General features: G+C 46.7%; 1 protein-coding gene across 2 annotated transcripts in view; it reads right to left on the bottom strand.

The window, feature by feature from the left end:
• Positions 1 to 16,216, bottom strand: part of MMEL1 (membrane metalloendopeptidase like 1) — a 46,599-nt gene extending 30,383 nt beyond the window's left edge. Inside the window, exons 1-6 of one of the 2 annotated variants that reach the window (XM_063145024.1) lie at positions 16,087 to 16,216; positions 15,747 to 15,910; positions 9,430 to 9,489; positions 8,538 to 8,699; positions 4,255 to 4,335; positions 1,754 to 1,849 (exon numbers count right to left, since the gene is read on the bottom strand). In XM_063145024.1, coding sequence (XP_063001094.1) covers positions 1,754 to 1,849; positions 4,255 to 4,335; positions 8,538 to 8,699; positions 9,430 to 9,489; positions 15,747 to 15,910; positions 16,087 to 16,136 — 613 coding nt within the window. In that variant the 5' untranslated portion in view covers positions 16,137 to 16,216. Of the gene's footprint in view, positions 1 to 1,753; positions 1,850 to 4,254; positions 4,336 to 8,537; positions 8,700 to 9,429; positions 9,490 to 15,746; positions 15,911 to 16,086 lie in introns of those variants that run through there. The other variant, XM_063145023.1, reaches the window with a different exon arrangement.
• Between the last annotated feature and the right edge of the window lie 247 nt (positions 16,217 to 16,463).

Raw genomic sequence — 16,463 nt, 5'->3', positions numbered from 1 at the left:
CCTCTATAGAACAGACCCATAACAAAGTTTGTCTTGCAATAGACCTTCATTTCGGGATAATAGGAGTAACGGCAATTAGAGTGGAAAATATTATTTTTAGTTGGCCGTTCTTGCTTTCCTAAGGAATCCAAACTTATGAGCGAGAGCCTTTTGGGACAGACATAATTGCAGAAGAAATGGCTGTGAACTGTTCTTAGACCATAGGATACAGGAATAATTTCCAGAGCAGTATCCGTGATAGTCTGTTGCAGCAAAAACAAGAGTCAACATTAAAATTAACTTGGCTAATCACGTGATCATCATTCTCTGTACTTTTTGCATTTCTGGTCCCTCTGACCCTCCAACCAAGTTTGTAACTTAGGAAAACACTTCATGTATCTGATGAAATGGACCATAATCCATGAAAGCTTATGCCAGTAGAAATGCGTAAGTCTTCAAAGCGCCACAAGACACTGTTATAAATGAGGAGTGGGCTGTGGGCACATTTGGTAATTTGAGAAACAGTCTTGAGCACCACCACAAAATGGCTGCCATGGGAGGTGTGGCAAAAGACAAGTAACCTGCCCAAAAGACTGAGTACCAGGCAGAGATGGGGCTTGAACCTCAACACACTGAGCAACTCCTTTGAAACCACAGTTTTGAGCACCAACAGAAATCTTTTTCAATGCAGTATCAGTGGCTGATAAAGGAATGTGTTAATGTCTTTAAAATGTAGAAAGGGTAGGGGCACCTTGGTGGGTGACAAGAAAGGTGTTTTGAGGGCCTATTTGTGTCCATGGTTACCATGTTGCCTCCCCTGATATAAATAAATATTCCTAGGCTGTATGGGTAGAATCCAACTTAGATAAGGTGACGCTATGAAAAGGAGGACAGGGCTCCTGTACCTTTAACGGTTGCATAGAAAAGCAAATTTCAGCAGGTGTCCTTTGTATGCATGCAGCACCTGGTGAAATTCCCTCTTCATCACCGCAGTTAAAGCTGCAGGAGTTTTGCCCCCCCTTTTTTTCTGGTCAAGAGGGCAGGGCTCCTACAGCTTTAACTGTTGTGAAGAAGAGGGCATTTCACCAGGTGGTGCATACATACAAATGACACCTGCTGAATTTCCCTTTTCTATGCAACTGTTAAAGATACAGGAGCCCTGTCCGCCTTTCCATATGGTCATCTTAAACTTAAAATACACCCATTGAAATGATTGGCATTTAAGTTAGTCCCATTCTTTTCAATGGCCCTGCTTTAAATAGGACTTATGTTGGCTTTTACCTTATATTCGGATCATATTTTCAGTTCTTCTGTCCAATGACGAGGATGGATATGCCAATTAGGGCCCCTGAATACTCCTCCGATGTTAATCTGAGCTGGAGAAGAATTCTCCTCTAATCCCCTCCTTTCCTACTAATGAACAAACCTTTTAGGCAGCAAAATGTCCTGAGCTTGACACCCTTCTATGCAAATACAGATATATGCTCAAATACCTACTTAGGTGCCACGTTTTTTGAATCAAGCAGGGGCAGAAGCTGAACCTCTTGAATTAACATGAACTTCTCAAGAAACATGGGGTTGCCAAATGACCCCGCTTTTGGGCCAGTTGTCACAGAAGGCTTTTTTTGAAGTCTCTAGCTCCACCTCCCAACTTACTCTGAGCTCATCCACTGACCCACTCTCAGACCCTGCCCAAGGTCAGTGTTAGCCTCCCTGCTGAAGGACGAGTGGTTCCCCCCCTCACCACCACCACCCAATTTGGCCTCCACGCTACCGTTCGTGATATTCCAGTCTGCAGAAGTCACCGGCCACCCTCCGATCGCATGCAGGACCTCCAGCAGAGGCAAAGAATCATATTGCTCTATAAAGCCTGTAGACAAAACAAAAATATAAGCAACAGGAGTAAACAAACTGAATGGGCTTGAGGCCTCATACTTAGAAATCTGTACGGCCATCATATCTTGATATGTGATATGTGAGTGCACATCCCTACAGAGGGCCAAAGATATTTTGCCGCCTGAAGTGAAGGATAGGATGGTGCCCTCCTCCATTCCATGTACAAAACCCATCCTAGCTGGCAGCTGAATCTTACTTCAACACTGGCAATGGGACAGCATCCTCCATCTTAGGAAGACCAGGGCAGCAAGGTGCACAGTACACAAAGTTCTGTTCTCCAACACCTCGCTGCCACCCCCCAGCAACTGCCGTCTGAGGCAGCTGCCTCACTCTACCTAACGGTAGGGCCGGTTCTGAATCCCTAGATGAATATACGAAGCTGCCTTAAGCTGAGCCAAGCTATTAACTCATCAAGCCCAGAATTTTCTTCTTGGACTGGTGGCAGTGCTCCGTAGTCTCAAGCAGAGGTCTTTCCCAGCAGCTGTTGCCTCATCCGTCTAACCAGAGGCTAAACCTGGGACAGAGGCACTTCCGGGGTCTTGCACTAGAGAGTTTTGAACTGGAGATGTTTGGGACCTAATGCAGGCCCAGCATCAGCATTCAGCACCCGTGAGTAGCTGCTGGATCCACACATCCCTGATGGCTGCCACAGGCCTCCCTTTTACTTTCCCCTCGAGCCTTCTGAGCATGGCAGTGATCTCTGGTGACTCCACTCCTACATTGGTGGATCTGGTAGGCCTATCTGCTCGTGAGAGAAACGGTCCTATTTGCGGTGGTGCTGGGACAGAGCATCAGGGAATTTGTCAGGGTCAGAGGCAAGGCCAGTAAACCAAGTTGTTGTTTTTAGTGTGTAGTTGGACACAAAATGGGCAGTTGGGGAAAAATGGGCAGTTGGAAATCCAATAATGTGCAGTTGAAAAAAGTGGTGAAAAAAATAAGACACGTGTTATGTGTATGTGTTTATTAAGACAAATAGACAAAGTCCGGGATGGCATGTGACCCAAATTATATAAGGATGCAGGTGAAAGAGCCCTTGATGGAGTGACTGGTGTTGTTGGGTCCTGTGACAGTGCTGCCTGAATAGATGTGGGGGCAGAGTGGGCCCTTGGGTCTATTGCATGGTCTGGTCCCTCTGTCTGTGTCTCTGTCCTGTGTACTATTGCTGGTTGGCATCTGCTTCGGGTTGGGAGGTTGTCTGGAGGCCCGGACCGATCTGCCTCCCAAGGCTTGCGAGAGAGAAGCGTCTGGGCTGATGATGGGCTGGAGTTCACTGGTGATCCGTTGTAGTGGTTTCAACTGGGGGCTGTAGGTGACAACCAGGGGTGTACTTCTCTTGGTCTGTCGTCCTTCCTGGGTATCCGCATGGCCCTGTCAGACTGTCTTTAAGTTTAAGGTGCTACTAGTGCTGGTGATAATCTGTCCAGTCATGAAAGAGAAATAATGTGTTTGGCTGGGGCGGGTGTCTGACAGGGTATTTGTGCAGTTGGAAAATTTGCGTTAAAACCCCCCTGCAGTAAGCCATCCAAACACAGGGCATTCCAGAGAAAACTAGTGTATCAGGTAATACATGCAGCTATCTACAACCTAATACTCAAATTTTATTTCTGCACCTAGAACCGAAGGGTTTTAAGACTGAGCCTTCAGAGCCCCACTCAGAGCACAGCTGTAGGCCATCATTGCCAGGTCAGAAATGGTCTACTCACCAGCACAACCTTGAGTATACATTTGCTCATGTGGAGTCCTTATTCCTCAAGTGGGCAATTCTGCATCTGGCTGAGCCTCACCTTTAAGTGCCCCTGTTCACTATAGGCTGGTGCAGCTATAACATTTCCCCCCATGGATATGTCTTTGGGTAAGAAGTCCACAACAGTATCTCCATCTCCCTGACCATATAGATGCCAACAGATACAAAATCAGGCAAGGGTCCTTCACAAATAAGTCCATCAGGGAGGCAGGGCTAACTACAGTACAGGCTGTGTTAGTCTGTGTTTCAGCTCTCTGCTGAAACAACATCCCTCTGTAGTTCCAATACGAGGGAGCACTCCAGCCAGGAGGGTCTACTGAGAGGTCTCCATGGCTCTGACCTCTCCTCAAGGGACTTCACTGGACATTGCCTGACTTGGTCTATCCAGAAGAGACTTGACCTAACCATATCCACTTTCCCTATAAGAGCCCCAACAGATCAGGATATCTGCAACTATGAAAATCCAAAGTCCAATTACTGATGAAAGGAACTGAAGCATTATGGCTTTATACTGTATTTGTAGAAATTCCTTTTAATGTAAGAGATTCATAAATATTGGCAAGCAAATAATAGATAAGAGAAACAACCAGAGAAAACAACTTGTGAAGCAGGTGAAGAAAGAGGAAGACACTCACTCTCGTTCATACAAGATCTGTACAGCACTTTTGCCTTCAGAAAGGCTTCCCTATCTTCCTGCTTGGGTGTTTCCAACACACCTGGAGAGTAAAAAACCCAGAAAAGAGTTCATGATGACATAACAGATAAGTAAGCATAAAACAACCATATGCCATACTAGCACCCACCCATGCCTGGAAGGGTCTCTCTCCCATTCAGTTTTGCAACGAGCTCACTGAATGCAGGAACGGTCACTCCAAGGGAAGATTCAGCATCTGTACTTTTGATAATCATGATATAGAAAAGGGATTTTTTCTGGTGCAGCTCCTCACTGCTACATGGCTTGCACTTTTTTGCACAACTATTAAAGGCACAGGCGCTCTCTCCTCCTTTGCATCTGATCTTGTGACTATGGCCATAGCTAGACCTAAGGTTTATCCCTGGATCGTCCAGGAGTCAGGAATCAAACCTGTTCATCTAGGTGACACACAGAGGATCCAGTGCTCAGGCAGGGGGAGAACCCTGGATGATCCCAGGATAAACCTTAGGTCTAGCTGTGGCCTATGTGAAAAGACAGGAATGTTTTAATCTAGAAGGTAACTGACACTCGTTCGATCTGGCGGTTGGTCTAGGGTGGCCATATTTCCTACTTAGCACAGCAAAGTCCTTTATTTGAAGGAGTTGTCTATTGGAAGCCCCCCCCCCCCAGGGCCATGGTAGGTGCCCATCACAGTTAACACCTGGACAGCAGTAGCCACACCAGTCTCCTGGTCACAAGTCTTCTGCACTAGGATGAATTTATTGTATTTCTATTCAAATCATAGTCACTATTTCTAAATATATACACTGGCACATTTTATTCAAAGCTGTCTCCTCTTTTGTCTTCTGCTTTTTTTCTTTTTTTTGGGGGGGAGCAGTGCCTAAGTGGCCAGATGAAAGCAGGTGGGAACTAGGGGTACCAGGACCAGAGTCTCCTGGGCTGGGGCATACTAATGTTGTGGGCCCCTTCCAACTCTACTGTTCTCTGATTCTATGTCATGGGGCCGTCAAGACTTAAAAGATTGGGCCTAGTGGGAAAGTAACAAAGAAGAGGCACGAAGGTCCAGGGAAACGGGATTGGGGAGGGGGGGAGGAATCCAGAAGAAAACAGACCCACCCCTATATTTTTCATTGGAAAAATTGAACATTTAGGGAAACAATGTAGGGGAAAACCACTTATACAATACTTTTCCTCATTCAGAATGGGAATTGGCGAACAAGACTACTGCAAACTACAAGACTATAATGGCGAACAAGACTACTGCAAACTACAAGACTATAATGGCGAACAAGACTACTGCAAACTACAAGACTATAATGGCGAACAAGATTACTGCAAACCTAGACTGAACAGCAAGAATGTGAGAAGAGCTAATAGGCCTAAGATTTAAAGTTGCTGCCCTGAGAATGAACCCCCAAACCGGAGTCTGAGGGCCAAAACTGGGGGCCTTGGCCAAGCTAGCAGGAATAGGCAGGTCTCCTGGTGTCCTGGGGCGGAGGTGGGCATGGAAGCCAGCGATAAAGAGGCAACAATCACAAATCAGATGTTGTCAGTGCCGGGCAACTAGAACTCATGCTGGAATGGAGCAGCGGGAAAGACGCCCCACAGGAGGGCTGAGACAGACCTTAGAATGTGGGGCTGCATGGATCGGGGCCGTGGGTTCAATCCAGGAAATTCGATCCAACGGTAGGCCGGGGTCTGAGCCGAAGAGTCTGTCCGGAGGAAGCTGGTGCAGGGATGCAGGGAGCGGCAAGCAGGAACGCAAGCAGGCAGGCAGGCAGGCAGGCAGGCAAGGGAGCTGAAAAATGGGAAGGGAAGCCAGCGGGCAGCCATGGAGATCAGCACATGAGCCAAAAGCAGAGAGGCCCAAGGGAGACCAGGCAGCTGCACAGCCAAGCCCAGAACGCAGCTATTGCCCATGTAAAGGTAAGAAGTAATTAGAGCAACTCATAGAGAAAGGGATCTTCCTGGTTGTCTTACCACCACCACCATCCCTTTTCTCCTGCCCCTGGATGTGAGAGATGCCCATTGAAAACAATGGAGACATCCAGGATTTTAGTGTAGCTTAGGGTGACCATATGACCGGATTTGCCCGGGTTTTTGATGGCAAATCCGGGTGGGGGAGGGGAAATCCGGATATATATTTTTCAAAGAACAACTCTAATGGGAATTAACAAAAATGCTTAAAACTCCATCATTTTTTAAGATAAAGACATGAAACTTGGCACAATGGTAGCTCTTAGGAAGGGCTTTAGTCATACCAAATTTGAAAGAGATCCGTTCATCCATTGATTTTTTAGGATTTTTTTTAAAATTGAGGTTTTAAAATTATTATTTTTTAAGCTGTCATTTTTAAAGATAAAGAGATGAAACTTTGTACCATGATAGGATTTAGGTAGCGCTTTAGCCACACCAAATTTGAAACAGATCTGTTCATCCATTGATTTTTTAGGATTTTTTTTTAAAAAATGACATTTTAAAATTATTATATTTTAAGCTGTCATTTTTAAAGATAAAGAGCTGAAAGTTGACACCATGATAGCTTTTAGGTAGCGCTTTAGCCATACCAAATTTGAAACAGATCTGGGGCCAGTAGCAAACCCTGTTAACAACAACAGCAGCTTGCAATGAGTGAAGATACAGTCAAAAAAGATATTTGAGGGAAGGGGAGAATGTAACACACAGAGTATAGCAGAAGCTTCAAAGTACAGCAAAACCTACAAAAGTAGGAGTGAGTGAAGTTAATTTCAGATACATTGAATCTCTCACTTGCTATGTAGAACAGATTTGTCTTAAATGTGTGCTGTAAAATCAGACATGTGACCAAGGCTATGTTCAGGTGGGCACACCCCCTTGGTACTGGACACGCCCCCTTGGGGCGACCATGTTGTCCTCCTTTTTGGTTTCCAAAATATGGTCACCCTAATTCATTCAGTCAAACAACCAGGCATCCCATTCAGACATCAATACACTCACAATGCCAGCACACGTGCATGCACACACTCAGCATCACTCACTCAAAAAACATGCACACACACATGCATTCACTCAAAGACCCCATGCACTCACACACAAACACACAAACTTCAGTCTCTTACCTCCTGTTGCTGCTCCTGCTGCTGCTGCTTCTGCACTGGGGGGGGGGGCTGGAGGCTGCGTTGCTGGAAGTTCCTGCACGCACGCAGCCCCCAAGCACTCACCCCACTCACTACCCACCCCTTGCGGTGTCCATCTTGAATCTCGCCCAAACTCACGCGAGATCTCGGCTGCTGGCTGGGTCTCACTGAGTTCCCAGCCAGCTGCCGAGATCTCGCGTGATTTCAGGTGAGATTCAAGATGGCCGCCACCACTCACTAGGGAAATTTAGGCCTGGTAAGTTGGGGTTTATTAAGGCTCCCCCGGCTTCCGTTGGGGCCGGACAAAAGGGGGGGGGAAGGTATTTCCAGCCGGAAGCAGATTCCCCCCCCATTTCCCGGGCGTGTCCGGATGAATCCGGACGTTTGGTCACTGTACCCATTCCTATAGCTACATTAAAACAGGGAGCCAGTGTTGCAGTTAGAACAACAGAATAAAACCAACACACAACAACAACAGTTGTGTAGTGCTTTCAAGCATTCAGAGCATTTTACATGCATGATTTAATTGTAATCCTCAGAAGGTATGTCAATATTATTAGCATCCCTATATCGCAGATGGGGAGGACTGAGGCAGAGAGAGGCTTGCCTAAAGCCACCTTGTGAGTTCATGGCCGAGGTAGGATTTGAACCAGCAGCTTCCTGATTTTAACCACTGTGCCACACCGGCTCTCAGGAACCTGTGTTCAAATCCCCACTCAGTCTGACCTACCTCATAGGGTCACTATGGGAATGAGCAAGAACCATACATATGTCCTGGAAAAAAGGGCGAAGTAAATGAATACGATGCTAGGCCCCCTCCCCATTTGTTTTCTATAGCAACTCTCACTTCCATCCCCCAAAAGACCAAAAATGGAGCACAAAGCACACCCAGCAACAGCCCCTGTTTGTGAGTCTAGCAGTTACAAGCCTATGAATGGCCACACAATGGACCAGGCCTCGCCTGGAAGCATTTTTCAGCTAGGCCAGGTTGGAAGCCACGAACAACCTGGGGACAATGCCATACTGCAGGGAAAGAGAGTGGATTGGCCGGAGAGGAAATGCACAAGGGAACTGCGGTATATATTCCAGGTGGGTCCCAGTTTGAGCCGTGGCAAAGGCTGGGAAAAGTACAGGAAAAGATGCTCACCTTTGAGAATAATCTCTAGTTCGTCCCGCAGTGTGTCGAAGATGCTGTACCGGGAGCTGGTTTCTGGGATGACGTGCCGGTTTAGCCAGCCTCCACAGGCGTACTGGTAGAAATTCTGGCAAGGCTCTGCCGTCAGGTCCATATTCTGAATAATTCGGGCAGCTAACACGTCATGGAAACATAAAGCCTCCATTATAGGGGAAGGGCCACGAGTGCCCTCGTGTATGTAGTTCAACATTTAAACTACAACATTTAAAATAATTTAAACAGCTAAAAACATTTTCAATGAAATACTAGACAATAAAATTCATTTGATACTCATCCAGATGTGCTAAATGACACTACTTTCATGGCAATAAAAAAGCATCTTGGATGCACTTGGATTCACACGACGTCATCTTTATTTCACTTAATCTAATCCCCCCCCCCTGCACCCAATTATGTAATAACTTGAATTGCAAGTTCCTTGGGGCAGAAATGTTAGCCTTTGAGAAAACCACCATAAGCCTGCGATCCTAAATCCTATTCTCATTTACCTGAGCGTAAACCCCATTGAACTCAGTGGGGTTTACTTCTGAGTAGCCAATGTATAGGTTTACACTGTAAATTGTTTGGAGCAGACTAATTAAGCTCATTAACAGTGCAATCTTATACATGTCTACACAAGAAATAAATCTCATTGTTTTCAATGGAGTTTACTCCCAGATAAATCTGTATGGGATTGCAGCCTAAAGTCAGTGACCAGAACATAAAGATAGTTACCTTTGTTGCGTTAGGCTTTTTTATGGTCTATTTATTATTAGAAGTAATAATTTATTTACAGTTGTCGAGCCAAGGTAATTTTATAATTTTGGACTTTTCCTCATTAAAAAAAAAAAAGGAATGAGATTACCTGCTATAACACATCCACGAGTGGTGCATACATTCTCTGGGCTGGCACCATACTGCACATCTGTGAAGATAACAAAGGCACATGAAACACCGCTATTCACAGGGATGGTGGTGCAAAATCCCTTGTGCTGTGTTTTTCAGAAGACCTTTGCATCAAATGGTTAGTATCTGCGTTTAAACCGTGGTTATGTAGCCACCATGGTTAGGAATGGTTCACATGACATGTTAAGCCATAATGTTTAGCTCAAAATGCTTAACCACTTTGGCTTAGCACGTTGTCTGAACAGGGTCATTGACAGATTCATTAAGTTATGCACATCAAAACACTCCTTAGAGAGGCTCAAGAACAGGTCAAGCCAATGTTGGTTTTCTTCAGGTATTGGTGTCAGTTGGCAAACGTATGGGCATCACCTTGAAGCAATGAGTTCAGCAGGTGTGGGAGTCCCAGGGAACCCAGAGAAAAGAAGTACAATTCTTAAGACTTCATTCCCAGGGAAATTTGGGGGCATTGATGGTTGGTTATTTAGATATCTGGAAAGATTCTGAGCATCATCCCAATCATTTCCTGACTCTTGGATTGGAAGAGGGCTCATGGACTAGAACCCAGGAAATACACCCAAAATATGTATTTAAATAAGAATTCTCAAGCTTTTTAAGAAAAAAACAACCCTGTATATTGAATTGGAAATGGGGTGGAATCCTTACCAATCTCCTGCCACATTGGAAGATGTAAACTAGGGCTGTGCACTGCCTTGAGCTGAGGCCCCGAATACGAGCTGAGGCGGGCTGATTTGGCTCACCTCGCCTCGGTTCCGAGGTGGTTCTGGCTCAGCCCGAGGTGCCTCGAAGACAAAGCCGATCGGCTCCAAAGATTTGGGGCACTTCGGAGTGGCACTAGGTGGGCCTTACCTGCTGCCATTGCCACCGCCGCTTCGCTCCTGCCAGCTTCCACCACCACATGTGAGAAGAACCAGGCTGCGCTCGATTTTAAGATATCATGAGGTCTCTAAGTGATTAGTACCTCTATGGCCACCGTAGTTTGTGGCCATAGAGGTACTAAACTGCTTATCCAGAAGTTCTTCCTGAATGCTCATTGGAGAGGGTGAGGTCACATGGTCTCCAAAAGGCATTCACTAAGAAGTGCTGGGCTCCTCCAAACGCCTGGGGAAGGGGGGGTGCTTTTTTGAAAAACTAAAAAATAGGGGAGGGAGCCCTTCAGCAACTGGCTACACTTAAAAAAGGTATGTGGAAACTCCCCAAGGAGGATTTCCCTTTCCCCAAGGAGATGATTCTCCAAATTTTCCCTCTCCCTGCAAAAGAGGCAGAAAAACCAATGCCTCTTTCTCAGGGAAAAAGATCCCAAAAATAGGGGTCAGGATTCGCCCCAGTACTACCTTTGACCAGGCAAACAGGCTCAAGGTTGGAGACAATGTCTGCCTTGGGCCTCTGCCAGCTTAGGGATGGAGGAATGTTTTATAGTTTGGCATTGGTCCACACTTCTAGCCCCCACCCACCGCCTCCCAAAATATCCTTAGTCCCCCTGAGGCAAAAGGCAGTATCCAACTGTGTCATTCCATTAGCACTAATGTTGTTTCACTATCACAAGAGAAGAATCCAATTAAAGTTATGTTTGTGCAAGTATAGTTGAACAAGCGTTTGCATTATGCTTGTGCAACGGCTTGCACAACGTTGCACAATCATAATAGGCAACTGCTTGCACAACCGATTGAGCGGAACTCCGCTAGCACGATTTTAGTTTGTGGAATATCACAGTTGGATACTGCCCAAGGTTTGCAATTTTGGAAATGTCTTAGTCCCTTTGGAGTCAAACCCTAAGAACATCCGTGCAATCCTTGAACACTCAGCAATGCTCCCGACAAGGCAGCGGAACCCCATTACTTTTCCAGCAAACAGGAGACGATTCCCCCCTCCCATCCCTGCCAAGAACGTTTGTAATCTGATACCGCTTGATGGGTCCTTCCGTTCCAATGGGCCTTGCTTATGCGTAGGTGTGAAAAGCACTGGGACCCGGAATCACTGGGATATTTTTACTCCCATCACCATGGGAAATGGATATAAATAATATGTGTAAACTGTCTGCAGTGTGTTACTGAATGTGAAACATTTGGAGGGTTTTGTCGACACTGAAAACATTGTTTTTTTGGCCAATGGGTAGAGTTTTGTTTGTTCTTCGTATTTGGAATCTATGCTTTTACAAGTTCTGCTATTTTTAGTTGGAACCCCACCCTCTCTAAGGGCTCCTTCCACAGGCATTTATGCCAGCGTGACCCTTCGCCATACGCCGTCCTGAACAACTTCAACCAGGGTGCTCAATCAATACCTCTTTCCATCAGTGGTGCATTTAGGCAATTTCAGGTTCTGGACTTAATGGTCTGAGGGCAGGACCCTCTTTAGAGGGGAATGTATATCACTTCCCTTCCTAAGCCAGCCCTTTTGCATCCCACTGTGTGGGGCCCGGGACCTCTGCCCCAAAGCTTTGCCTTGAAGGAACCGTTGCTTTCCCATATGTATCTAGGGTGACCAACTGTCAGGATTTCCCCAGATTTGTCCTGGTTTTTGTTCTTTCCATGGTGTCAGGGGGGATTTTCTATAATTTGCAATAATGTCCTGGAATGACACACCTTCCCCTTTAAGGCTGCCATTAGCATGGCAGGAGGGAATGACATGCTTTCTTGAGGCACATCATTCCCCCACCCCGAGCTCCAATTGAGGTCTTAAAGGGGAAAGTGGGTCATTCGTGGACATTATAGAAAAGGCCCCCAATTGGAGTGGATGGTGGTGGTGCAGAATGAAATCCTTTCCCCTCCTCCACTCCAATCGGGTTCTTTAAGGTGGCGGGGGAATAACGTACTTTCTGCAGGACTCAGAAAGCTGCTTCCCCCCCCACACACTAGGTGTCCTCTTTTTTGGTTTCCCAAATATGGTCACCCTATATGTATCCCTTATCCCTGCAGGCTCTAAGATTTGGGGAGGCCCTGTTTACTCCCATCACCATTTTCAGAAGTGGCTAGGAAATGCAAAACGTTCTTAGTGTGGGTAGAGCCAGGGAGCTGGGTAATTGCCTGGGGCACCAAGCTGAGGGAGGGTGCCGAGCTCACCTGAGGGGCAGGGAAGGCCCTACCATAAGGCAGATTGAGGCAGTCACCTCAGACAGCAGATCATGGGAGGGAGCAGCAAGGTGTGGGGGGAAAACCCGGGTCCCATGAAGCCTGCCTTGGGCTCCCTAAGGCAGCGTGTTTCCTTCAGGTGCAGTGGAAGATGCTGTACCATTGTCAGTGTGGAAGACAGATTCATCTGGCAGGCCAGTTGGCTTTCGTACATGGAATTGGAGAGAGCCCCATCTTGTACTTTGCTTCAGGCAACAAAAAGTCTAGGGCCTGCTGGGGGAGGGCATTGCCCAGCTGATCTTAGGGGGGCAGCAATATCACACCTGCACCAGGTCCCATAAGCCATCTGGGTGGCCCTGCAAAGGTGGCTGGGCTGGGACCAAAGGCACCATGGGTACTATTTACCTTAAGGCTGGCCCTGAGTGTATGTGCATGTGCCTTTTGGGGCATACCTGCACAAAGATGCCCATCTACCTTGTAATTAGTCGTGCCGTTGGTTGAAACCTGCCCATTCGCAGTGAACAGAAGAACATAGGAAGAGCCCTGCTGGATCAGACCGAGGGTCCATCTTGTCCAGCACTCTGTTCACACAGTGGCTCACCAGCTGTCGTTCAGGGACCCACAAAGCAGGGCATGGTGCAACAGCGCCCGTCCACCCATGCAAACCGGGCATGAAGGCAACCCACTTACCCAAGAGGTTGCAAGTGGTATTCAGAAGCATATTGCTTCTGAACCTGGAGGAGACAGCCTATAGCCATCATGACTACAAGCTAGTGATAGCCTTGTCCCCTGTGAATTTGCTTGATTCCCCTGTGAAGACATCACCACACCTTAGGGCAGTGAGTTCCATACATTAACTGCACTCTATGTGAACAAGTCTTCCTTTGGCTCTGCCCTGAGTTTCCCACCATCCATTGGATCACCCATTGGGTTCTAGTATTATATGAGAGAAATAACTTCCTATTAACTTTCATTACACCATGCCTAGGGGTGGGCGAACAATGTTGAAGATGGCCAAGATTCTCCGAACACTGTCTTGCCGCTCACTTCATGCTTGGTTCCTGTTCGCGCTCGCTCTGAAGGAAAACTGTGCAAATTGACCTGAGATCGAACATAAAATGGATGCAAATTTCTTGTGCAACTTTCCTCAGTAGACTAAAACAGGACTGATTCAGTCTACAGGGAAATGTGTGCAAATTAGGAAATTGAACTGGGGAAATTGTGCAAATCACACATGAGGACATTCGGCAACTTACGAATGTTTTCGGCAAACATGTGCTCATGCTCCTGATTACGTTTGGGGCTTTGGCCAGGCCATTTTTGTGAGGAAGAACGAAACGCACATCCCTCCAAACCTGGAAGCAAAATGCTCAACAGGCACTTTACTGGCAAAAGAGCCAGCGACATGAAAACTATTACTTAATTCATATTCTCTCTCTCTCTTCCCCCTCCCCCCCCCTCTCTCTCTCTCTCCAATATCTCACCAGCACCTTTCAAAGAAGCTTTTTATGGGAGAATAAATACAGTGTGTCTCCCAACTCTGTGTGGGTGTTCTTTTAAAACGTCCTCTTCTAGTGACAGACTGCATTTGAGCTTTCTGCAAAAGATACCAAATTATACTATTCGCACACACTTGGTGCACTCTCTGCTCTACCGTGTTGGGTTTAATGGATCTCTGGCTGTCTAAATTCAAACAAGGACTTGACACTCAAAAAGCTTATAGGCAACACACTCAAGGCAATCACTTCACACAGACAGACAGAAACGTATTTTCTATGGACTACTAAGGATCTTGTTAACTCAAGCAAGCTTCCCAAGATTGTTATAATGGTGTTATTTCAAACCTATATATATATTTGCTGTGGGGTTTTTTTCCCTCCACATCTAAGTGGCTCACAAGTGTGTGTGTGTGTGTATAAAAAAATAGATTCTCTCTCTCTCTCTCTCTCTCTCTCTCTCTCTCTCTCTCTCTCTCTCACACACACACACACACACACACACACACACGGCCTGCAACAAAATGTTGCAGTGTGGATATTCCGTTCCATCCCCCCACAAAAGTTAATTGGCATTCTGTGTCTACTGAGCACACGCAGGCTTCATCGGGTAGAGGGGCTTGTTGGGAGGTGATTCTAACGCATTTTTGTACTTTTGAAAACTTTGGGGTTTCCCTGAGCCAGCTGATACTTCCCTTTTGTGCATGGGGAGTTCCATTTGGGCTACACAGGCAACAATACTCACCTCTGTACATTGGAAATAGACGGAGCAACATCTGACCTGCACAAAACATAGGAAGCTGCCTTATACTGGGTCAGACCATTGGTCCATCTAGCCCAGTATTGTTCACACTGACTGGCAGCAGAGGCTCTCCAGGGTTTCAGGCAGGGCTCTTTTCTTGCCCTACCTGGAGAAGCTGGGGGGTCGAACCTGGGACCTTCTGCATGCAAAGCAAATGCTCTATCACACGGAGCTACGGCTCCTCCCTGAACAAAGATTTTGACTTTCTCAGAGACAGATAGTAAATGAGTATTTAAGAACCTAAGAAGAGCCCTGCTGGGTCAGAAGAAGGGTCCATCCAGTCCACCATTCTGTTCACACAGTGGCCGTCCAGGGGCTGACAAAGCAGGACGTGGTGCAACAGCACCCTCCCGCCCCGGACTCAAACCTGGCTGTTCTGTGACGGTATCCGAGCTCAACGTTTAAACTGTTCATTTATTTATTTGCAATATCTATATACTGCTTCTTATTTGAAACTTCACACACCACACCAGGACATCTCTTTTTGCCTGGCATCTGGGGGGTCATTCTCAACCCACGGTAAGCCAATGTCAGGAACTGTGGGTGGAGCTCTTGACTGTACAGGCCCCCTTTTTCCCTTTTAACTCCTTTCAAGTGGAGAGCTTGACAATTACACTTGGTGTTGATGTGGATTAATGGATACTTCCTCATTTAAAAGGAAAACGACACTTCAGGCCAGCTTGCCGGGGCTGCTCAGCGCTGCAGCCCTGCAACATCTGGAGGCCGTTCATTCCCCACTCCTGCTTTACAGGTACTGAACTTGCAAATAAGCCCAGACAGAAGAAACAGCAGCAAATTCTGTCCCCATTTCTTTTTAGCTCTGCAAACGCCAAACCCAAATTTGTAGTTAAAAGATATAGGGAAGCCACATACGGTCACGCTAATCTCTTACCTCTGCTGCTTGAGTGCAGAATTACAAGGGCAACCACAGCACAGGTCATAAGGACTAGCAGCACAGACAGACTGATAGCTACCAGGCTCCAGGACTTCTGCCTGGATCTGTTTGATTTTTCCACAATATCCATTTGGCTTTCCGATTTCCCCATTATGGTCACTCTATGGAAGAAGGGGACAAAATGATTAAAAACGTGTCTGATTCCCTAGGGGCGGCAGAAGTATTACAAATCCAGAAACTGTCAGAAGAACCGTAGGCAGGGGAGTGAGGAAGACAGCGGTGCAAATGCAGAAGAAGCAGAGAAAGAAAATGAGCAAAAAGACCTAGAAATAATTACATGTATTTATCCATTTGGTCATCCACGGATTTCCCAACCTCATTCTCCATCTCCAGTGTTTGCAGGACCAGGTTGCACTTTGAGCAGCAGGGGCGGCTGCGGAAACTTCCCTGTGCAGACCTACATCCGAAAAGAGACGCTTCTGCCCTCTCTTTCAGTGCCGCGTCTTCCTGAGACTTGGGATCTTTTCTCTCCAAGGAAGAGACCCAGAGAGTCCCGTCAGCTTCTGCTAAAATCCAGCAAATCTAAACCTGGCTCCACCAGAGGCTAGGACCACCCCTGTGCTTGCTCTCCCTTCGGCAGAAGATGTGGCAGCTGCCGGGTATGGCAAAGCTCCGGACGGGATGCCAGCCTGGCGGTGCACTGGGGGCTCCGAC

Source organism: Elgaria multicarinata, chromosome 20, assembly GCF_023053635.1.
Source record: "Elgaria multicarinata webbii isolate HBS135686 ecotype San Diego chromosome 20, rElgMul1.1.pri, whole genome shotgun sequence".
Classification (NCBI taxonomy): Eukaryota; Metazoa; Chordata; class Lepidosauria; order Squamata; family Anguidae; genus Elgaria; species Elgaria multicarinata.
Note: the sequence above shows the minus strand (reverse complement) of the source record. Positions and strands in the feature narration are given on the sequence as shown.